The 22,324-nt window shown below is 56.2% G+C and overlaps 10 protein-coding genes across 10 annotated transcripts; 5 read left to right on the top strand and 5 right to left on the bottom strand.

The window, feature by feature from the left end:
* Positions 1 to 1,930: 1,930 nt before the first annotated feature.
* Malapachy_1245 (glycosyltransferase family 39 protein) lies at positions 1,931 to 4,293 on the top strand (the record flags this gene model as incomplete). Its single annotated transcript, XM_018135752.1, has 3 exons — positions 1,931 to 2,420; positions 2,450 to 2,718; positions 2,752 to 4,293. 3 exons carry the CDS (start codon positions 1,931 to 1,933, stop codon positions 4,291 to 4,293), a joined length of 2,301 nt encoding a protein of 766 aa, XP_017992686.1.
* A 21-nt stretch (positions 4,294 to 4,314) lies between these two features.
* Positions 4,315 to 5,397, bottom strand: Malapachy_1231 (wd repeat protein pop3; the record flags this gene model as incomplete). The annotated part of the gene is made up of 1 exon (XM_018135738.1): positions 4,315 to 5,397. The coding sequence occupies one exon, from the start codon at positions 5,395 to 5,397 to the stop codon at positions 4,315 to 4,317; it is 1,083 nt and encodes a 360-aa protein (XP_017992184.1).
* Positions 5,398 to 5,596: 199 nt separating this feature from the next.
* Positions 5,597 to 6,751, top strand: Malapachy_1252 (ribonuclease iii; the record flags this gene model as incomplete). Its single annotated transcript, XM_018135758.1, has 1 exon — positions 5,597 to 6,751. The coding sequence occupies one exon, from the start codon at positions 5,597 to 5,599 to the stop codon at positions 6,749 to 6,751; it is 1,155 nt and encodes a 384-aa protein (XP_017992738.1).
* Positions 6,752 to 6,811: 60 nt separating this feature from the next.
* Malapachy_1229 (signal recognition particle receptor alpha chain) lies at positions 6,812 to 8,820 on the bottom strand (the record flags this gene model as incomplete). Its single annotated transcript, XM_018135736.1, has 4 exons — positions 6,812 to 6,946; positions 6,986 to 8,560; positions 8,587 to 8,759; positions 8,790 to 8,820. The coding sequence occupies 4 exons, from the start codon at positions 8,818 to 8,820 to the stop codon at positions 6,812 to 6,814; spliced, it is 1,914 nt and encodes a 637-aa protein (XP_017992133.1).
* Positions 8,821 to 8,868: 48 nt separating this feature from the next.
* Positions 8,869 to 9,430, bottom strand: Malapachy_1264 (hypothetical protein; the record flags this gene model as incomplete). Its single annotated transcript, XM_018135769.1, has 4 exons — positions 8,869 to 8,976; positions 9,006 to 9,109; positions 9,138 to 9,307; positions 9,333 to 9,430. 4 exons carry the CDS (start codon positions 9,428 to 9,430, stop codon positions 8,869 to 8,871), a joined length of 480 nt encoding a protein of 159 aa, XP_017992578.1.
* A 71-nt stretch (positions 9,431 to 9,501) lies between these two features.
* Malapachy_1243 (sodium hydrogen exchanger) lies at positions 9,502 to 11,475 on the top strand (the record flags this gene model as incomplete). The annotated part of the gene is made up of 3 exons (XM_018135750.1): positions 9,502 to 9,872; positions 9,901 to 10,450; positions 10,477 to 11,475. The coding sequence occupies 3 exons, from the start codon at positions 9,502 to 9,504 to the stop codon at positions 11,473 to 11,475; spliced, it is 1,920 nt and encodes a 639-aa protein (XP_017992684.1).
* Positions 11,476 to 11,494: 19 nt separating this feature from the next.
* Positions 11,495 to 12,583, bottom strand: Malapachy_1239 (proline iminopeptidase; the record flags this gene model as incomplete). Its single annotated transcript, XM_018135746.1, has 1 exon — positions 11,495 to 12,583. One exon carries the CDS (start codon positions 12,581 to 12,583, stop codon positions 11,495 to 11,497), a length of 1,089 nt encoding a protein of 362 aa, XP_017992192.1.
* A 94-nt stretch (positions 12,584 to 12,677) lies between these two features.
* Malapachy_1238 (swi snf complex protein) lies at positions 12,678 to 15,659 on the bottom strand (the record flags this gene model as incomplete). The annotated part of the gene is made up of 1 exon (XM_018135745.1): positions 12,678 to 15,659. The coding sequence occupies one exon, from the start codon at positions 15,657 to 15,659 to the stop codon at positions 12,678 to 12,680; it is 2,982 nt and encodes a 993-aa protein (XP_017992193.1).
* Positions 15,660 to 15,890: 231 nt separating this feature from the next.
* On the top strand, positions 15,891 to 16,168 carry Malapachy_1250 (hypothetical protein; the record flags this gene model as incomplete). Its single annotated transcript, XM_018135757.1, has 2 exons — positions 15,891 to 16,037; positions 16,127 to 16,168. The coding sequence occupies 2 exons, from the start codon at positions 15,891 to 15,893 to the stop codon at positions 16,166 to 16,168; spliced, it is 189 nt and encodes a 62-aa protein (XP_017992739.1).
* A 529-nt stretch (positions 16,169 to 16,697) lies between these two features.
* On the top strand, positions 16,698 to 21,923 carry Malapachy_1265 (rho gtpase activating protein 22; the record flags this gene model as incomplete). The annotated part of the gene is made up of 1 exon (XM_018135770.1): positions 16,698 to 21,923. The coding sequence occupies one exon, from the start codon at positions 16,698 to 16,700 to the stop codon at positions 21,921 to 21,923; it is 5,226 nt and encodes a 1,741-aa protein (XP_017992579.1).
* Positions 21,924 to 22,324: the final 401 nt, after the last annotated feature.

Genomic DNA, 22,324 nt, shown 5'->3' with positions numbered 1-22,324 from the left:
AATGTTTCGCTTCCTAACTAGGGCCTAGCCACGTTTTCGCGACGGGGTATGAAGCTGTATTTACGGGGTTGTAAAGGTTTAGATGGAATACCCTCTTCACCAATGCAAGGATCAGGGAAGCTAGCGTTAGATTCAGCTTTGATACATACATTTTGCCCCTGCATAGGAACCACAATGTGCGTAATGAAACAAAGAGCCACAATACAATAACACACAATGTGATAACAATGCCCAAGATACGGAAAGAACCTGAGTCCATTACTTGTCCGACTTCCATGGTGGCCAAACCATAGACACCAATGGGGAAAGTGCAGCCCCACCAGCTCAAGTTAAATTTGATCTTCGCAACCCACCAGACATCGATCCACATCGCAATCGCCAAAATTAGCCAGAAAAAGGCAAAACCCCACAAAAACAATCCTGATAAGAGGGATACGCCCACAATGCCTAAATTCATGATATGTGCATCCTCCTGGGAAAGCACGTCTCCGCCCACCAAGCTTTGACCTGCATCCTTGCCCAGTTTCTGAATGGACGTAGCCAAGTGCATAAAGGCATAGGCACCCTGAGCACAGGGGCCCAAAGGTAAAAACACGGAAACAATTAATTTAGCATTAGGAACTTTGTGGAAAATAAGGCGTGCATAATATAATGTCATGATTAAAACTGTCGTACCCATCCCAGCTCCCAATATTAGGTATGATACAACAATCGTAATTTTGGCCGCTGAAACAGGTAAGACATCCGACACAATAGCACCTGAGGCAGCATCGACTACCACCGACACAATAGGCAGGATCAAAACGCTCGTGACACCTTTCAGCTCATGGTTGTGTCGTGTGGCCATTACAAAAGTGATCCCTGCGCAGATCCAGATGGAAAAGGCTGTGTTGATCCACCATAATACCCAGACGAATAAATGAAAGGCGCCACCACGGCCTTCTGCGTCAAACCCAAGGACGCACATGTTAATCAAAGTAGCGAAGCCCATAGAAACGCAGCCTAGAAACATCGAGTGGCTGGGGTCGTATATCATTAGCCAGAATACTTGAGGCCAAGCAATGTATCGGATCATACTGATAATAATAAACAGCACAAAGAAGAGTAGGTTCAATGCGAATACAATTTTGGCAAGAATGTCCAAGCCATTAAAACGATAGGGTATGTTTTGTAGAAGCAATGCGACGACACCTGTACCCATAGTGATACTGAACCAGATCGGGCTAAAGTGCAAGCATAGCAAACGCATATGGGGTATGATGCTATTCATGATGCTCTTTTCTGTTACAGTCTCATCAGAAACAGGCTCAAAATTGTGTTGGTTCGACTGAGCCCATTCCGGAAGAGTCGAAGGTCTAGGCACATTCCATTCCTCTGTGGCCGCTGGAGGATTTCGTGTATTGGCCTCAACATCGACATGCGACAAGGGGTCCATGGCCGTGCAATGGCGTCCCAATCTCTTTCCCTTGCTTCGCGATGCTTCTCTCACGGAATGGCTTTGCCAGCCACAGGCATCTATATGCAATGACTAGACGAATGTGGAGGCCCTGCCACACGTGGCCCAGACACGCCGCGGCTGTGGTGCGGCCGACACAACCAACACGAGCACGGCCATCTCTCTCACAACGTGGTACAGGTGTTGCCAGTCACAGGCTGTATACCTTGAAGCTGCTCAGATTCGAGCCTGATGTATAGTGGCGAACAGAAGTACCGGCAAAGATCCAGCGAATCTGTTCAAAGTCCCGTGGAGACTGTTCGTCCTTCGCACCCCTCGTCATCTTCCTCGCTGCACGTATCTAGCGCGACTCCGTCATTTACCCAAGGTAACAGTATTCTTCCTACGCATACATCAAGTGCTAGTATGAGCAACGTATCGATTCCGTCCGGCGAGGACTCTGCTCGCTCTCACCTTCTTTCCTCCGTCGATAAAATGGAGGAAAAACAGATGCGCTCCTCGCAGCTTACAAGGTATGCTGATGCTATGCCTATGCATAAGCCCCAGATGCCACTACTGGATCGTATCTCTCTGTGGTCCCAAAACGATACCTATATGCTTATTTTCTACACTGTACTTTCGGTGTTGACGCGGTTGTACCGTATCGGCAGCAACCACAAAGTGGTGTGGGATGAGGCGCATTTCGGCAAGTTTGGCTCGTTCTATATCCGTCACCTTTTCTACTTCGATGTCCACCCTCCGCTCGGTAAGATCCTTGTGGCTGTATCGGGCTGGCTTAGTGGCTTTGATGGCAACTACGAATTCGATTCCGGCAGTGACTACCCTGCCAACGTGCCGTTCATTAGCATGCGTGTGATTATGGCAATGTATGGTGTAATGATGGTGCCTGTGGCTTTCCTCACGGCACAATCGTTTGGCTGGAACTGGCGTACAAAGCACTTCTTCACGCTCATGGTCCTCCTTGGTACGTAAGAAAGACATGACTAACAACAGACAATGGCTGGCTTACGATCTCTCGCTTTATCCTACTGGACTCCATGCTACTTGTCTTTACACTCTGTGTCGTTCTGGGCCTTGTCCGCTTCCATCGCATGCAGGACCAGCCATTTACACGCCGCTGGTGGTTCTGGCTGTTCTTCACAGGTGTTTCGCTGGGCTGTGTTACCAGTGTGAAGATGGTCGGCCTCTTTGTCATGACGTTGGTCGGCCTGTATACGGTGGAAGATCTATGGAACAAGCTAGGCGACTTGAAGATGCCGGTGGTATGTACATGTGGACCGGACACTGACCGACAGCGTACGTACTTGCGTCATTGGTGCGCCCGCATTGTGGCGCTGATCTTTGTGCCACTGTGTATCTACATGCTGAGCTTCAAGCTGCACTTTGCTATTTTGTATAAGAGTGGCTCAGGCGATGCACAGATGAGCAGCCTGTTCCAGTCGAATTTGGAGGGCAGTGAGCTGTCCAACTTCCCACTGGAAGCTGCATATGGCAGCAAAGTCACGTTGAAGAACATGGGCTTTGGTGGCGGTTTGCTGCACTCGCATATCCAGACGTACCCAGAAGGCTCACAGGAGCAACAGGTGACGTGCTACCATTACAAGGACACCAACAACCACTTTATCTTTGCGCCGTTGTTTGACGAGCCGGCCCTCCCTGGTCCGAATGATACTGTCACTGAGCCGCCACGTATGCTGAAGAGCGGTGATGTGGTGCGTTTGGTCCATGTGGAAACGTCCAAGAACTTGCGGACGCACTTGGTGCCTGCGCCTGTGAGCAAGGACTACCACGAGGTCTCGGGCTACGGCAACTGGACGGAGGGCGACGATACGGCGTACTGGGCCGTAGAGGTTGTCGACGATCTGCAGCTCGGCGCTGGCAAGGAAGGCTCGCCAGTTCGTACACTGACCACGCGACTTCGCTTCCGCAATCCTCGCCACAACTGCTACCTGCGCGCTGCCAATGTGGTTCTGCCAGACTGGGGCTGGAAGCAGACGGAAGTGACGTGCGATCCAGCGAACAATCCATCGGATGTGTTTACACACTGGAACATCGAGAACCACTGGAATGACCGCCTGAACATGTCTCAGTCGACGCACCGCTACCGCTCGCCTTTCTTACGCGACTTTGTGCATTTGAATGTCGCGATGATGGTGTCGAACAATGCACTTGTACCGGATAACGATAAATTCGATGTGCTTGCGTCCAAGCCGCTCGAGTGGCCGTGGATGTGGAATGGTCTGCGCATGAACGGCTGGGGCGCTGATCAGGACAAGTACTACTTGATCGGCAACCCTGTTGTGTGGTGGGGCAGTACGGCGTCGCTCCATGTCGCTGTTGTGCTGCTTGTGTGGTACATCCTGCGCCGTCAGCGCCACATTCACGATATGACGGGCCGAACTTGGGACGATTTCCTCTTTGGTCTCAAGGTTGGTGGCATTGGATGGCTGCTGCACTATGGCCCCTTTCTGTTGATGGGCCGTGTCACGTACATTCACCACTACCTCCCGACACTCTACTTTGCTGTGATTGTGTATGCGCATCTGCTGGACCACTTCCTGTGGAATCAGGCAACGGCACGCTACCTGATCGACTGGCGCCTGTTTCTGCGAACGGGCCGATTGACGACCGGCAAGCTGAATCCGTTTATCCACGACACGTCGGCGCCTGTGCAAGGCCGGCCGCTTACCACGCGTACGAAGAACGTGACGTTCGCTATTGCCGTGGCCCTCCTTGTCGCCGTCTTTTGGTGGTTCCGTGCCGTGTCGTTCGGTATGTACGGCGACATTAGCGAGTGGCACTACCTCAAGTGGCGCAAGACTTGGAATATTTACTAATATACGTAGGCAGGAAGTGTCTCATGTCTCCAAGCTAGAATCGTTCAAGTCCACACACACCGCCGCACGGTGATGTCCATTGTACTGCCGCATCGTTTCACCGCTTGATAGTTCCCACAAGCGCGCAACGTGATCCGACGAGGCAGATACCAGGTAGGCACTGTCTGCACTGAACGCCACGTCCCATACCCACCGCTGGTGGCCTGTCAGCACTTTGTCCAGCTTGAATTGGTACTGGGCCGTAGACCAAATCTTCACAGTGGTATCCGCCGAACACGTCGCGAGGTACCGCGCATCTGGGCTTAAGGCACATCGTGTAATATAGGTATTGTGCGCTCGGAACTTGGTGACAGGTTGTAGATCTGTCAGCTCATTCGGGCTCTCGCCCACCTGTGGCGTCCCGTCGTCTGCATATGCGCCGCCTTGGATTTTCCACACATAGACATTCCCGCGATTGTTGGCCGCAACAAGGCAAGAGCCATCCGACGCAATGGAGACAGAGCGCATCGGCACTTCTTCCTCAGGCACAAGTTCATGACTGCATCCATTCTCGCCCAAGTCCCATACTTTGACGCTGCCGTTTTGATCGCAGGAGACGAGCTCGCCCTGGTTCGGATGAATCACAACATCGTTCACGGCGCCCTGATGGTCGTATACTCGCTGCGAGCGTGACGTACGCGTATCCCAAATACGCAGCGTCCCATCCTCGCTGCCACTAACGAGCCACTTTCCATCGCAATGCCACCCAATCGAGGTGACGTTGCCCGTGTGCCCTTCAAACGTAGCCACAGGCGGCACATTGCTGCCTCGCCCCGCGTTGTCTGTATTGTTCAATGCAGCGGCGGCGCTTGCATGGCAGTCGTAAAGACGTACCGTATTATGGCCGGCCACGGCCAATAGCTTTTTATCAGGCGAGATGGAGAGACGGTTGATTTGCGATTCATTGTACTGGATCGTATGTGAACATACGCCTGACCATGCCTCCCAGAATCGAATGGTATGATCGTAGCCAGCTGTCACTAGAATGACAGAAAGTGCATCTTGCTCAAACGATGTATTTCCAGCTTCTTTCTGCGACGATGACGACGACGGCGGTGGTACCATGGCGTCGCTCCACTCGTGAACCTCCGAGCGGACGTGCGTGCGCGCGTGCGTGCGAGGGGCACGGCGTGTCCGTGCTCGCATCCCCACGTGGCTCATGAGCATCACGTGATACTATCCTTCGTCGTCGTCGTGACGAATTCTTCCAACCTACCTTTCTATCGCGCTTGGATTGGTCGTGGCCATGCGAGTATACCCTGCCATGGCCCCGCGTGCCATGCATCGCGCCTTTTCTACCAGTGCATGGTGGCGCAATGCTACACCTGTGATAGAGTCACGCTCCCCAGACGCCTCTGGCGCGACGAGTCGTCTGCCTAGCTTGGCTCGTATGCATCCGGCCGTCTGGGCCTCGCTGCGTGCCCAAGTGCCTTCGGCGATCGCCGCGCTGGGTGCACGTCTCCATCTATTCTCCCACTCTCTTTCGCCAGAAGACCGCGAGCGTCGCACGCGCCTCGTCCAGATGGCATGCACACACCCCAGCTTGCTTAGCGTACAGCAAACAGCGTCCGGCTTGCCCCTGTCGGCCAGTGAGCGTCAGGAGGTGCCGGAGTTGCACGAGCAGGTGGAACACAATGCTCAGCTTGCGACGCTTGGCAACAACTTGCTGGGTCTCCTGGCTGCCGAACATTTCCATCTGAAGTACCCGCACCTTCCTACTCGCGTGCTGAAAGCGTTTATTAGTGCGTACGTCGGTCCGAGCACGCTGGCCGATGTGGGCGCAGAGCTTGGTGTTCTAGCCCAGGGTGTACAGCGCTGGGATCGGACAGGCTCGACGACGGTGACGCGCGCCTTGCACAAGGGCGCTAAGACTGTCACCGCGCCGCTGCTCAGCAAGGATGTGGCTGCGCAATCGATGCGCGCGTTGGTCGCCGTGCTCTTCCAGGAGCTAGGTATGGCGGCGACGCGTGGTTTTGTGCATAGCCAGTTCCTCAGCCGTCGTCTGGACTTGGCGAGCCTGCTCAAGTTCCGTGACCCGAAACGCGTTCTGTCCACGACCTGCAAAAAATACGGCAAGCCTGCGCCCCAAAGTCGCTTGCTCGCAGAGACAGGTCGTCTGAGCATCAACCCTGTGTTTGTCGTGGGCGTGTACAGCGGTGCAGCGAAGCTGGGCGAAGGTACAGGTAGCAGCATCCGTATGGCCGAGTTCCGTGCTGCGGAGCAAGCTCTGCGTCGTTTGTACCTGGCGGAAATGCCTGACGGAAGCTTTGTGCTGCCTTCCACGACCCTTGATTCGACCCTTGCTGGCCAAGGCCCGATGCCACACTCTCTCCGGCTTGCTGCGGATCGCACGATGGCCCCAGTGTTTGTGCCCCAGCCGCTGGGTCGTAGCGAGGTGCTGCACGAGTCTCGTGGTTGAGCGAGCCGCCCCAAAAGCTCCCCTTTGTATATCCCTATATGCATGTGACGAAGGGTATATCTACTCGCGCAGGAGCGCATTGACAACATGCGATACGCGCAGCTGACGCAGATCTGTATAGGTCTGGCCCGTCCCCACAAAATAGATGGGCAGTCCCGTAGCCCACGTGGATGTGAGCGCGGTGCCGACTTTGTCCTAGGCAGTTAGTATATTATGGCGATTTCGTATACGTACATCCACCGTATCCCACTTGGTCAAAAGACAGCCGTCCAGGCCACGTGGATCGGCCACTCCACTGTAGTCTTTGAGGGCGCGATGGAACTTCGTGAGTTGGTCCACAGCCTCGTTGCCGACCAAGGCCTCGCCCACAAAGAGCACCTTGTCAGGCTGGTTCACGGCAATGAGCTTCGCCAAGGCACGCATGAGCGGCTCATTGTCCTGCATACGACCTGCCGTATCGATGAGCACTACGTCAAAACCACTCGTACGGGCGTACGCCAATGCATCTTTCGCAATGCCTGCGGCATCTTTGCCGTAGCCACGCTCGTACAGCTCCAGCATCGGCTCCCCTGTGCCTGGCACGCCGTCAGCCACACGATGTCCGTCCAGCTCCAGCTGGCCCAAATTGCGGACGTGCGTTCGTAGCTGCTCCACAGCGCCACTGCGGAACGTATCGCACGCGGCAATCAAAACGCGGTACCGATTTTGCAAGAGCCAAAAGCATACTTTCGCCAAGTTCGTAGATTTGCCCACACCATTCACGCCGACAAACCCAATTGCGTACGGATTCAGTGCCGGCGAGACATGGCCCTTGACAGCGTGCGCTGGCAGCGTCGCTAGAAGCTCAGCGCGACGCTGCTTCTTGCTAGCAATCTCCAGCAAAATATCTGTACTCGTACTGGGCGTAAGAATACGCGTAATCGATTCTTCCAACGACTTGCGCACTTCCGCCTTGACACTCCCGAAATTGCCCAGACGCTTCCCTAGGAGTCGCTTCTCCACGCCCTCGCAAATCAACGCCGCCACATCGTTCGCGACATTCTTCGACTGCAAGTGCATTTGCATCGCATGGAGGACAGGCGCAAGGTCGTCTTTGGTCAAGGCCTCTTTGGCACCTGTCAGGCGTGAAAAGAAGGACGTAGGGCCTGTACCCATCAATGACCCAAAGAAACTGGGGGTATTGTCGTTCGTCTCTGCCTCGTCGTCTGCCAGCTCATATACACCGTCGCTGCGCTTCGTACCCATCTTGCGCTCGTCAATCCACTGGCTCAAATTGATATCCTGCTCGTCGTTCTTGGCACCGCTGAAATCAAGCGTGGTAAGTGCGGCATCGCTCAATGGCTCATTGTTATCGCCCCACTTGCGCCGCTCTTTGCCAGGCGTAGGCTTCTTGCCCTCCGGCTCGGGTGTCGCCTCTGTACGTGGCGCCGCCTTGCCCTTCTTCGCTTTGCCAGAGGCCACACGACGCCCATGCGGGCCCACAGCAGCGGCCTTGGCATTCTTCAGTGGCTCTGGGGTGCTTACAGGCGACGTCATTGTCGCTTCCTCAATCTTGGGCGCCGCCGGCGACGCAGTAGGCGTCGATGTGCCTTTCTTGGACTTGGGACTTTGCTCAAGTTTGCGTAGGAGCTGTACAAATTCCTTTTCCCACAGCTGCACATCATTGGCGTACGATTGCAGTGTATCTGGGGACGTGGAAAACGTAGGTAGCGTGCGAACCAGCGATGCATATTTCTTGGTGAAGATATCACAGACCGTGTCCAGCAAGGTGCTAATATACGTGAGCTGGAGAATGCGCTGATGGATGGCCTTCGGTAAGTAGGATGTAGACATACAATGAAAACCAGATCCAGCTCATTGGAAAACAGCCATCGGATGGTATACCCATCTACGTCCATGCGCTCCGTCGCTGTACGTTCTTCCAAGAACGACGTGCGAATCACGCGATTCAATAGGTCATTGTTGGAAAGAGAAGGCGTGAATGTCTTCGACCACAACACGGCTCCCGCTGCCAGCGTCAGTGTACACCTCTACCTACTCTTGGACAGCACCACAAACTGATCCAGCATCGTGCGTAGACTGAGGAGGGTTGGGAAAACGCGTTTGATTACGTACAGCTATGTGGTGTCTGTCCCTCCACTCTCGAACGCGTCGTCCATGGCCAAGACACAGTCGGCTAGCGTGGGGTCGTCCCACCAGGGTATAGGATACTCGCGTGCCATGTTCTGAAGTAAGTACATCCATAGGTACATACGGTAACCACACCACGTAGTAGTTGGAGCTTGGCAGGTATAGGCTCTCGTATCGGTGCCTCTGCACGTTTCGTGTCTAGCAAGGTCACAATCCGTTGCCGTGTGTCTACTTTTGTCAGAAGGCATATACGTACCATAGATATCTGATAGGTACGCTGCACTTTCCTCTCGAACTTGATCAAGGGCACGCTGTACGCGCAATAACTGGAGGGCCAGGGCATCGCGTTCACGAAGCAGAGCACGTACGCTGTCATCGTTTTGGGCGGGGCCCAGCTCTTGCAAAACGCCTAATGAGCTCTCAATACTTCAGTTAGGCACACTTTACCTACCAAGACAGTATGGACCGGCGCACAGCGCATGCACGCTCCAGCGCGTCCAAGGTCGCCTGCCGACGCGCCGCGTCGCCGCCTACGGAAGCAGGGGCCATGGCGGTAGTGGAGGTGCTACGCTTACGTGGCTCGGGCGCACATCGTGCGTCACTCCTAGGTGCCATCTACCATGGCGTCGCAGCAGCCAGATGCAGAGCAGAATGAGCGATTCTCATCGCTCGCTCTCTTTTTGGTGCTGTTCCTGCTGATGGGCAGTTTTCTTACGAGCTACTATCTCAAAGTCAAGCGGATCACAGCTGTGCATGAGACTATCGTCGGCATGTTTGCCGGCATGTTTATTGGCCTCATCTTGCGTCTGGACGCGTTGAAGCCTGTGCGTGAAATGCTGACATTTAGCGATACTATTATGCTCAACGTGCTTCTGCCGCCGATTATTTTGGCTAGTGGCTACGAAATGAGTCAGGCCAAATTTTTCCGGAACTTTGGCACCATTCTCACATTCGCGTTCTTCGGCACGTTTGTAAGTGCCGTCGTGATCGGGTATGTACATATGACCAGCTCACTCTAGCTTGGTCGTTTGGCTTGCGTCGGTGTTGCGCCTGGAACGACCCCACTTATCGCTCTTGGAGTGCCTTATTTTTGGCAGCACACTCAGTGCTACCGACCCTGTGACCATCTTGGCCATCTTTAAGACGTACAAGGTCGACCCGCAGCTGTACAGTATTATTTTTGGAGAGAGTATTCTAAACGATGCCGTGTCGATCGTCATGTTCGAGACGCTCAATGAGCTTCGTGGCTCGCATCTTTCGTTCACGACGTTGTTTTATGGAGCTGGTTTCTTTGCGGTGGTGTTCTCTGTGAGTATGGTGCTGGGTGTGCTGTTTGGTCTTCTGTGCTCGCTACTGCTGAAACATACGCGGCTAGGCATGTACCCGGAACTGGAAAGTTGCATTGTGATGATTGTGGCCTATGTCAGCTACTTCTTTAGCAATACCGTGGAAATGAGCGGCATTGTTTCACTCCTCTTTTGCGGGATTACGCTCAAGCACTATGCATTCCACAACATGTCGGTTCGTACACAGCGGACGACCAAGTACAGCTTCCAAACGTTGTCAAGTGTACGTGAGACTTTACTTACATGCAGCTCTCGGAAAACTTTATCTTTATCTACCTCGGTCTCAGTTTGTTCACAGGGGACCACCTCGTTTTCCGGCCAATGCTGATTCTGTTCACACTAGGGGCCGTCGTACTGTCACGCTACTGTGCCGTGTTCCCCATTGCATGGGCACTGAATCAATTGGGGGAGTGGCGCTCTCGTCGGCGGCAATTGCGCGCGCCAGGGCTGCCCGATACGCCGTACAATCTCCCTCGGCACTACCAGCTGATGCTTTTCTGGGCCGGCTTGCGTGGCGCTGTCGGCTTTGCGCTCAGCGCAGGCATCCAAGGCGAGAATGCCTATGCGCTGCAAACGGCTGTGCTTGTGGCCGTGGTCGTAAGTGTGATTGTGTTTGGTGGTACGACAGCCCAAATGCTGCAGGTCTTGCAGATTGACACGGGTGTGGACGACGATGAAGCGGACTCGTCGGCGGACGAAGAGGGCGATGTGGAAACACAGCCCTGGATCCGTGTGCCTACGCGACCACCAGCACGGTACCGCGATCAGCAGTGGTCGTCTGATCCATCTCGTTCGGCCGCTTTGCCCGACGAGCATGAAGTGCTGCCCGCGTGGAATGGCTCCAGCAGTGCTTTGCCGCAGGCGATTGTGGCAGGGCCCGGTGGCTTGCGCAGCGTATCTACTGACGATTTGGATGATACACTGGACATGGATGCGCCTCCTGAGATGCCTCGCGTCGCTCGTGATGTGCTGGATCAAGCGAATGTGATTTTCCGTGATGGACAATGGTTCCAGCGCATTGATGAGCGGTACCTGCTCCCCATGTTCAGCAACACAGTGGCGAATCGCAAGCATGAACAGCGTCGTGAGCAAATGCAAGCGCGAAGAATGGCATCGCGTGAGTATCCTGTATGGAACGAGTCTTCGACGTCCATCCCTGCAGCGGTGCCGTACGATCGCGAAGCGGATGCGTCGCCCAGTTCGGCGCATGGTGGCCGTGCATCGCCATCGAAGAACAAACTGCACTAGTTATGAGATATATGTATTACTAAGGGACAGGTAGCTTTGCAATGATATCCGTCAATGCCAAGCAGTTTTCGCGCTCCGTCATACTGTGGCCGGCCGGCGTACGCACAAGGTGGACATCCTGGTTGCCGGCCTGGTGCAGCGCAGCCACCAGCTCTTCAGCCTGGAAGAGAGGGCATACCATATCGTAGCGGCCATGGACAATGTACGTAGGAATCGAGGCGAGGCGGTGTGCCTGCTCCAAGATGAAGTTTTGAGAACGGTTAGCCTGGCCAGCGCCGCCCAGGAAAGCACCGTTGATAAAGTAGTGGTTCTCAATACGTGCGAACGCCTTCGCAAAGCGCGTGTCCGCGTACGGGTTGGCTTTGGACGTATCGATCGAGACGTTGCTGGTAAGTCCCTCCCAAGTCGACCACGCGCGCGCCGCCTCAATCTGCTGTTGCAATTCGGCCTCGTTCGCAGGCGTACGCGAAAAGAGGCGGTCGTACGCAGCGATCATATCATGTCGCTCATCTTCGGGAATCACTTGCACGTACTGCGCCCATTCGTCCGGGAAAAACATGTAGCTGCCAGGAATGGAAGTATCCAGAGGATCTTGGGCGTAGGTCGCTGCGTTGCCCTGGTAGAAAAAGTCGAGGTCTTTGCGCCGGCACAGGAAAATACCACGCAAAAGAAGCGAGAGAACATTTTCAGGGTGCGCAATGGCGTAGACCAGCGAAAGCGTGCTGCCCCAGCTGCCACCGAACACATGCATCTTCCCGGTAATGCCACGGTGCGCACGTAGCTTCTCAATATCCTCAATGAGGCACGACGTCGTGTTGTTCGTCAGCGCTGCCTTCGCATCATCGTCCGACGCCGAAGGCGTGCTCTTGCCACACCCACGCTGATCAAATGTCAGCACACGGAATCGCTGAGGATCGAAGAAGCGGCACACCTCGGTGTCTAGGCCACCGCCTGGGCCACCATGCAGGCAGAGCACCGGCTCGCCCTCTAGATGACCGTACTCCTGCCAATGGATCGAGTGGCCATCCGTCACATCCAAGAAACCACTGGCTGTAGGCTCCGTAGATGGGTAGGCCCAGTCTGCGTCGGTAGCTTTGCTCAGGTACATCGTGGCAAGGTGGGGCGCCACGTCACGGGCGCGCTGGCACACCTCCACTCAAAATCGCCCATGATCTCGCCTGGTTAACGGCGCTACACACCAGTTAGTCTACACGAGCTACAGCGCTATCCTTGGGCGGCTCAGCCTGTGCCTCACGAACGACCGGACCTTGCTGCGGGACACCATTCACGGCGCTGCTGGCATGCACAAGATCGTCCTGTCGTACTGTCTGAGGCGCTGTACTTGCCTTCCGAAGAAGCTCGTTCACAGCCGCCAGTTGCCGTTGGACAGCCAGACGATCCGCGTACAGCTGCTTCCGTCCCGCCTCGATGGAACGGCGCTCGGCTTCCAGCAACGACTCAAGCTCCTCAAATTGCGACATCTTCAGCTGCATCTTCTTCAGCTGCAGCTCAATAACATGCTGTACCAGGCGCTGGCATTCACGCTCTTCATGGCTCGCGAGCACGTACGCCTTGGCCGCAGCGGAGCCTAGCGCGATGGATGCGGCCTTTTCCACCTCCGTGCGCGGCACACTGTCCTCCGCCTGGGCGGTCGGCGCCGATGCAGCCTCGTCGGTGGCATCCGTCTTCACAGGCGCCTCCACCTCCATCGCCGTGGTCGGCTGGTCAGCGGTAGACGATGGCTCGGCGTCGGCCTCCGAGGAGGCCGCAGCGGCCTTGATCTTCGACTTGATGCTGTCCGTCAGCGTGCCCAGCGCGCTCTGCGCTGCAGCCGACGCCACAGCAGGGCTGACCGCACTGGCCAGCAGAGCCACGATGCTCATGACCGGATTTTCCGCCTGTGCAAAGGGCACAAGGGGCACAGCCTTGCCACTCACAGGATCCCGCGGCGCGTACTGCAGCGCCCCAAGATCCTTCTGTGCTGTGCCGTCCAGGTAGGCATCTTGAATCGGGAGCTGAATAAACTTGGTAATGCACTGTTCACGCGAGCGCGTACCGACATGCAGTGAAATGAGGCCCCAGTCCTCTTCGTACATCTCCAGCCCCTCCAAGAGCTTTAGCGTCTCCTCATCGGTCCAGTCGTCTTTCTGGCCAGCACCGCCCGCCTGTCCTGCATGCTTAAACGCCGACTCGTCGAGGCGCACAAAGTCGCCCGAGTACATCGACGAAGGAAAGCGGCCTTCCAAGTAACACGGCGGGCACAGTGCAAAGTCTTTCACACGGATGCTCTGGTAGCGTGACGATGAGCAGTCTACGCCACACGTATCACAGGCATACGAAGACTCGGCTTTGGGCTTGGCATCCAGCTCCTTGGCCGCTTCCGCTGCCAGGGATTCCGCTTGTGCGTGGTCCACAGGTCGCGAGCCTTTAAGGGTGGACTGGAAGATAGACCGCCGCATTTCCAACGAGACGCCATCGCTGGGGACCGTGCTGGTAGTAGAGGTCTCTGCCTTGGGCGTCGGTCCATCCGGCCGCGTGCCAGGGTGCAGGGGCGCAATGCCCCGCGGCGTATCGATCATCACACGGAAATGGCCCGTGAACGGCGGGCCCAACGCGGCCGGCCGCGTTTCCGGGTCGATCTGGTAGTTGATCAGACCCCATTGCTCCAAGAAGGCGTGCACACGCATAATCGCACACACATCACCCGCCAAGTTTCGGCGGCAGGCTGTGAAGGTCAAGTATTCACTGGGATTCAGACGGTAGGTATTGATCATAAAGTCGCGGTATTCTTTGTACACAGTCGGGGTCTTACTGCGGTTCTTGTTGTTGAAGAATTCAGGAAGGGAGCGCTTCTCAATCGCATTGATGGTCGACATATCGAACCATGTTGAGTACGAGGGAATGATCACCTCTTGCGTCTGCTCAGCGAGGTATTTGCGCGCCGTCTGCATAGCATCTTCTTGTTCAGCCGCCTCCGAGACCGATGTGTCAGCCGCGGTGGCAGCACGCACAGGCAGATCGGTGCCGTCTGTAGCTGCCTGACCCGCATCGATGCTAGGCAAGTTGCCCATGGTCCCGCCAGCAATAGGCTCGCTTTCGTACTTCTTACCGGGGATCGGCTGGGTGCCAGACAAATCAATGCTCTGGGCACCCACCGGCTTACTGCCGACCAGCAGCTTGATTCGCTTCGAGGCTGAATCGTCGCTAATGGACTCGGGCAAATTGTGCTTCTTCGTCCGACGTGCCTCGGCTTCCGTGGCTGCCGCAGGACCGGCATTCGCGTCGTCCGATTCGTCTTCCAGCTCATAGTCCTCTTCGTTCATCAGCTCATTGTACAAGCTGGTATCACGCAGCCAGCGTGTGCCGATATGCCAGGCTGTCGTCCGTGGCGCAGGCTCTGGCTCCAGTTCCTGCTCAGAAAAGTCGCGATCTGGCAGCCATGTATCGTACGAATCAGGGCGGTACCAAACATGGATCAGCACCTTCTTGTTGTGGTGTGCCAACGTGCGGAAATACTCAGACTCCGGTGGTTTGGCACCATCCACAGGCTCGCCGGCAGCATCAGCAGGTGATGGATAAAGCACATGCGTAGCCTTCTCTGTATCGTCTGTCCACTCACACTCCATCTGCGTCGCCAGGGACTGCAGGTGCGCCTTTTCAGCCTGCGTCACATCCGCCGCGGCAGCAATACGGAAGGTGGGCAAGACACCTTTGGTACGTAGATCCATACGCACACGCGCAATCATTTCAATGTAGAGCGTGCGGTTAGACTCGTCTTCGAAGTCCCATGACGTTTGCTTGCGCTCTGCCAAGAACGTGAAACATGATACAAGCACGGCATACAATGGCGCGTCTGTCGTGAGAGGCGAGAAGTCGGTATACGACTTGTACGTTTGCAGTGTATGCGCAGGCAACCGCGGTGGGTGGCGTGCATGAACGTCCGCTGCTTCAGGATTCGCAGGCCGTTTAGCGCCAAAACCCAGCGTGCGTTCTTGAAACGTGTCCAGTTGGTACACAAAGTGGGCGAGTTGCTGCGCCGTCAGTGGTGATGACGTAGAAGGTGGCACAAGCGAGCGACTCTCCAGCGAAGCAACAAGTGGCTCTACAAGATTCTCCAGTCTTTCAAATACGGCATGGTCGGACAGGAGCTCCTTATTGGGAAACCCGTTCAAATTGAGGCTCATCCCGTCAGGGTCACGACTACGCGTAGAGCGAGCGACCGCGTTCACGTCGACAACCCGCCGACGGGGCCGTCAGCGTGAAGACGCGTCTTCGGCCGAGATTGTACCACGTGGTCGGCGTGGAGCCTCGTCGGCCCGTCGTCCACCTCGTTCGAAGCGCTTGTTGTACTTGTTTCAAGACCAATCGACAAACAGTACGTGAACACGTATGAGCTATGGCTAACATGGATAGATATGGCTGGCAACGGTTGGTTCCGTCCTATGCATGGGTTCCACCCTCATCGGCCCGCTTTCCGCCATCGCGCTGCTGCGACGCTTCTCGGTGGTGCGATGTGGTTCTGGATTCTTGTTCGTGCCAAGGAAGATGGCCCAGTTTTGCTGGTACGTACTTTTTGTCAAGGTATCACATCATGCTTACACTTTCGACCTTGCGATAACGTGGCTGTTGTGCTTTTTTTGTGTCTTTACAGGGATGGCGTCACCCTTGGGACCACCACGGCGATGCTCACTAAATACGATATCCCCCCGATACAAGGCTAGGCGTATGGCACTTTCCATCTATCGTAGTAGCCTGCGGTGGCCTCTTCTTCTGACCGGACTTTTTTTTGCGCACGCGTCTTCTGTCATAGGCGGTAGAACTACGTTTTCTTTGGCGCATGCCGGTAAATGTGACCCATCTTGTCTGGGCGTAAACGAGTAGAATAAGATGGATTAGGCTATGTATCTTTGTTCCGACGGTGCGCAGGTCCTGCAGCGCGCCATGCCACAACCGTGCTAGCTCGTTCTGCCCTGCACCTATCAGGAGCCACGTGGGCTTCATTTCGCACGACCAGTCCAAGCGGAGCAAGGTCACGGACCATTTCGCACACGATGAGCTTACGACACACGCTTTACGCATTCGGCGATCGCATGATTCTGCTATGATAGACTAGGATGTACTTACATCGACCTCTCATCTGCTTGATATGTATAATTAGCCCGGTTGCAGGGCCCGCAAGGAAGCCCCAACGTGTGCTATCGCCCTTGCTCTAGGGACGATCTATGCCTGGATCGCTACCACACAGCGAACTCCCTGTCCAGCGTGTAAGCACCCCGACTCCCTTGGAGCACCACTTCGTTCCATCCGTCTCGACGCTCTTTGTTCGTACGCTACGTGCGCGTACATCTAGTATTCGTTTACGGAGCATGCCTACCTCGCCCACTTCCTCAGGGCCTGCGCCTCATCCTGTCCTGCCCGATGCGCTCAGCCGCGTATCAAGTAGGAGCATTAGCGATTCCTTTCGTGGCGGTATGGCACGGAGTCATACGCCGACTGAGACGTCGAGTACGAGCCTTGCTTCGCGTTGGCGTAATCATCGCGCGCGACATACCTTGGGTACGCGAGCTGCATCGACCCATGAAAAAGAGTCACTGGATGCCTCTGACACGCAGACTCTTATTTGTGGATTTGTGAAGCGGAGCACAGGGCCTATGAGCCTCGCATGGTGGTCCGATACAGTCACATCGCGGACCCGTACAGAGCCAGGACGTGGATGGCGTCCATTCAAGGCCGTATTGCGTGGTGATACGTTGTATTTCTACAAGGTCCCTTCGGCCATGGTGACGGAAGTACGCCATACCTTCCAAGTACGCTCGATGCAGTGGCCCATGGCCATGCTTACCGCTGATGAATGGACAGGGCCCGACACAGAAGGCCTGAGTGAGGAAGCCGTCGTTATCGAGCCGGTGCCGATCCCAGACTCGTCGTCGTCGTTAGCACCTGAAGAGCTGGGCTACGAAGCCATTACCTCGTCCTGGACCAACACTACGAAGCATCCTGACCTGCAGTTATCGCAGCCCAATTTGATGTCACGGCATTGGGCGGCCCGCATTGAGTCAGGCACAGTCGCAGCGTTGGCACATGAGTTGGTATTTGCAACGCAGAGGCTCAGCTCTACAACATGGCAAGGGGATGACTTGGATACAAAGAGCTTTGTGCACTTGGTCTTTTATGCTCTGAGCACGACTCAAGTACCATGGCACTGGTTTGTGCGAGCACTACGTGACTATGTGAGGATTAGCAATTCGGATCCAGCTAGTGTGCAGCGCGTCATGCTGTTTGTCGACTTGCTCTTGTGGAAGCGTCCGTTGCTACAAACGGAGCATATAACGTTGTTCTTTACGGAACTCACGGCCCTGTTTTCCGACGTCACGGATAACAAGTCAGCCGCGTATGCGCCGCTGCATGCCCAGGTCACAGCATGGAAAGAGCACAGCACGGATGAGACCGCCAGTCATGCAACAAACTGGCTCAACGGCTCGCCACGGAATCGCGGCGTACGTACTGACTTGGCGCCGCTACGTACATGCTGGAGTGCAGCGCTGCTGGTCAAGCAAGATGCCAGTGAAATTGCGCGCCAAATTCAGAGTTTTCATGCGGATCGTTTGCGGGCTTTTCTGCGCGTTCCCATTACAGCGTATCGCCTTGGAAGTAGTGTCACTGAACCATGGCTTCGGTCTTTCCGCTTTGATGCGTCGAAGCCCCACTGGCTAACGCATGTGATTCTTCGGCAACTGCTCGTCGACGCGGCGCCGGAGCGACAAGGGGAGGCAGCATCGGTATCGCGGGCACATGTACTTACACAGTGGATCCAAGTGGCGTCGTACTTGCAGCGGTACAGCGATATGGCAGGCTGGGTGGCTGTGTGTGCGGCACTATGTTCACGCGCTGTCGCCGCCTTGGATGGATTGTGGCGTGATGTGCCGATGCCGCTACAAACATTGGTTACAGAGCAATGGGCACCCCGACTCGCATCGCACGGGTGGCTGGAAGGCGTACATACCTCCATTGATCCCATCTGGGCTTGGGACGAGGCGAACAACCGCGCAGGGATTCTCAGCGAAGTACCCGGGGCCATTCCGTACCTTGGCAATGCAGGTTTACTGTCGCCTGCGGCCATTGTCACCGCCAACGAATTCGTGTCTGCCGTCACGCCGACGGCCCGCATCCGTATTCCTCTGGCCGCCCAAGAAAGCGAGTTTCATCGTGTACGAGCGCTGGCCCAGCAACTTCTCTCGTCGTACGAGCGCGATCCACCGATGCCCATGAGTCCTGCGCCGATTGCCGAATACCAAGCGCTCTTTCAGCGACTCTCGACGTATGAATTTATACTGCAGACTAGCGTCACGGATTACATGGGCAACGCAGTGGTTGTGGATGGACGCGTTGTAGAGCGTGTGCATGTGGACGAGCCTGCAGCGTGGCCAACTCGCGCTGTGGCGGATGGGGCCGTCCTCTTCTCGTTCCCTGCTGCGTTTCCTACGCTGACCCCTGGGCATCAATCGGCCGATGCCATTGTATCGCGGCGTGCGTTCCTTTTGGATGACACGCCGGGACGGGCCTACGCGTCACTCGCACGTTGTGCGGCGCGCTTCGTGTCGCAGGCAGAGGAAGTACGTATGAGCGACGACTTGGTCCTCTACCCCATGCATGCGCGGATTGCTGGGCTGGACGATTCGTCGAGGGGATCTTCCAGCGCCACAGCCTCGCCATGGACCGGTCCGCCGCAGGTGCATACGTACGCCCCGGAACGTCGGTTCCCAGTGGAAATCCGCGCCGCGACGGTTCCGCGACTGCTGGACATTTTGGTGCTTAGCACAGAGCACCTAGTCGTTCGCGCCCAGGCGGAGCCACGGACCGATCCACCGACGTACGACCTGCTGCATGTCGACTTGAAATGGACTGCGTACCGCGATACCCTTCTCCTTTCGTATCGCGGCTGGATCACGGCCAAGGCATTGCTCGATGCTCTCATTCATCGTTGGACAATGGCGGAAAGTGCCGCCCGTGAGATGGCATGGCATACACGAATGAATGTCCCGAACCAGTTTCCATCGTGGGCGCCATTGCAAGGAGCGTCCTTTCAACGGGAGCCCATTGAAGAGGCTCGGCTGCATGCGATACGCTGGCGTGTGCTCGACTCGATCCGTCGCTGGCTCGAGCTGTACCCACGTGAGTGGATCTCAGATTTGGTGCTTTATGAGGCGCTCCATACGTTCCTCAAGAGCGCCGCAGAGCAGTGCGATGCGATTGCATCCGATACTATGCCGCTCAGTGAGGCCGTACAAGGCTTGTTGGCGATGCTGCCTACTTTGCCTACACGCTCCATCACAAGCATGGGCATGGACTGTGCTGTGCTCCCCTCATTGGTTCCGACCATCGATGTGCCACGAGCGTTCGATTGGGAACGCCCAGCGCAGGAACTGGTAGTGTACCTCGAGTCGATGTTGGCGCCGCCGTATGCGATGCTGCACGCGCACGACCTTGCACAGGCCGCCTGGACCTTGGAGCAGATGCACGACACGCGCTCGGCGTGGCTGAGCGCCGCCACAGCGGATCCATCGCAGTGCATGAGTATGTACCGCTTACTACGGTGCCTCCCGCCGAGCCAGCAGTACGGGCATGTGCCTGAAGGCAGTGCGTTGTGGGACACACTGCCGCCCTCGCTACGGGAACTGTGCCGTGTCCATGAGATTGTACGCGATTGGACCGAGGCGCAGGTCACAGAGCCGCGCATAGGCATGGAGCGTCGTGTGGAGCGGATCAACCGTTTGATCGATGCTGTGCTCCTCAGTCGCGCCTCGATGGCCCGAGCCATGCGCTTGGCGACGCCCGATAATCCAGGCACACGAGCGCCTCTCCCACCGACATTCCTTGAATGCGCTGTGCTAGAGGGCTTGACGACGTCCCGCGCACAGACCTTCCGTGCGGCATGGGAGCATGTGACCACGACACGCAACGTGGCCGCCTGGGCGGATTTGCTGGGCAGCACCCCCACGACGCTCCCGGACGGTCTGCCACACTGCACACCCGATCCAGGGTGGATTCTCTCCGTGTTGGCACACTGGGGCATTCGCCCCAAGGCACGAGCCCAGACGCCTGTGCTCCTGGAGTTCAGTCGGTACATGTCAGCGTCAGACTTGGTCGCAGATGCATTGGCGTTCCATACAGGGGCACCTACCGAACATGCTATTAATGTGGCCCGCGTGCGGTTGGATTGGCTGCGCTCATGGACGAACAATGCCTCTTGGCCGCATGCGCTGATGCTCGAAGATGCTGCCTTGGAAGCCACGTTCCAAGGCATTCCTGCGACTGGGCCTCTTGTGTTTTTTGCCGGCGTGATTCTTGCCCAGGAGCGCAAGCGGGTCGAACTGGAGGAAGCGCACAGACATGGCACGGAGACGCCTACCGCGGAGGCCCCGCGATTGGATACGCAGGCCCTCGCCACCGCCCTTGAGAACGAGGCGGACGTGACGATCGATGCAGAGGCGCAGAGTACCATCCACACGAGCGCCACCTCTATGACGTGTGCGTCTGCAGCGTCCGCCCACGAAAGTGATTCGTTGCTGCAAGCTGTGCCTACGTCGCGCCCCAGCACCGTGGTATGCTGTGCAGGCGCTCTAATCACCGTATGGCCGTACCAAAAGCACCCGTTTGTGCTTCACATGGCAACACCTCAAGGCGACAAATGCACGTTAAAGTTCCCGAACTACGACGAGTTTGGCCACTGGCTCACGCAACTGCAAACCCTGCCCCATGTGCGTATGGCCGACTCGTTCGATGCAGGGACGTATGCAGCAGACGTGGCCGATTACTTGGGCCGGGCAAGTGCTGCGAGTGTGTTTGGTGTGCCGCTGCGGGAACTGAGTCTGCGCACACAGGGCGCCGTGCTGCCCCCGACGATTGAGCGCGTCCTGCAGGAAATTGAGGCGCGTGGCTTGCTCGAGCAGGGCATTTACCGCATTAGTGGTACGCGGCATGCTGTCGAGCAGTTGCAGCATATGTTGGAAACGAAGCCACCTCAGCAGCTCATGCTCAGCCGTATCGACGTGCATGTGCTGGCCAGTGTCGTGAAACTATGGCTACGTGAACTGCCTGAACCGATCGTGCCCTATGCGTTCTACGAGAGGCTTATGGAGACGGAGCGGATTGCCTTGCAGGAGCAGCGCGTGAAAGCAATTCGCAAACTGGTTCACTTGTTCCCACGGTGCCACTACCTAGCACTGCAGCGCATGGCGCATCATCTCGCGATGGTCGCCAATGCGTCCAAAGCCAATCTCATGGCCGCTCACAATATCGGCCTAGTCTTTGGCTCGACACTCCTACATCCGCCGCCAGGCCCTGGCAGCGTAGCCAATGGTCTCGACAACCTCGGCCGTGCCGCTCATATTGTCAAAATTATGGTCGTGATGCACCGCCAATTGTTTCTCCCTTGGCATCGAACGTAAATGAGCCGATGTCCTGTTGCTTCATCGAGATTCTACGCCCACGCTTAGGCCGCCTGTTTCACTCACGTCCGCGTGTGGAGGTATGTGCACTTGATTGGCGTGGCTGCGCTTTTTTGGCACACATGCATCGGCGACGTTGAGAAGCCTCCACTATAGATGTTCATTATGCGTAGGGCGGGGGGACCTGCAGGTGTAGAACACGAAGAACAGCGTATATAGTAGCACCGAGACTGAACCCGGCTCTGCTTCATCCCATCCTCTCCCCCTTTCTTCGTGCGATAGCGCTGCGCGCTCGCGTTTACCTCCCTCCCCTCCCCGGTTTCTTTGTTGGCACAAGCACTAGGCCTGGCGTCTAGTTGTTTTTTTATTCGAAAGATCCCCGTATACGCTGCGCGTTACGG

Source organism: Malassezia pachydermatis, assembly GCF_001278385.1.
Source record: "Malassezia pachydermatis strain CBS 1879 chromosome Unknown scaffold3, whole genome shotgun sequence".
NCBI lineage: Eukaryota > Fungi > Basidiomycota > Malasseziomycetes > Malasseziales > Malasseziaceae > Malassezia > Malassezia pachydermatis.
This window is presented reverse-complemented; position numbering and strand designations above follow the sequence as displayed.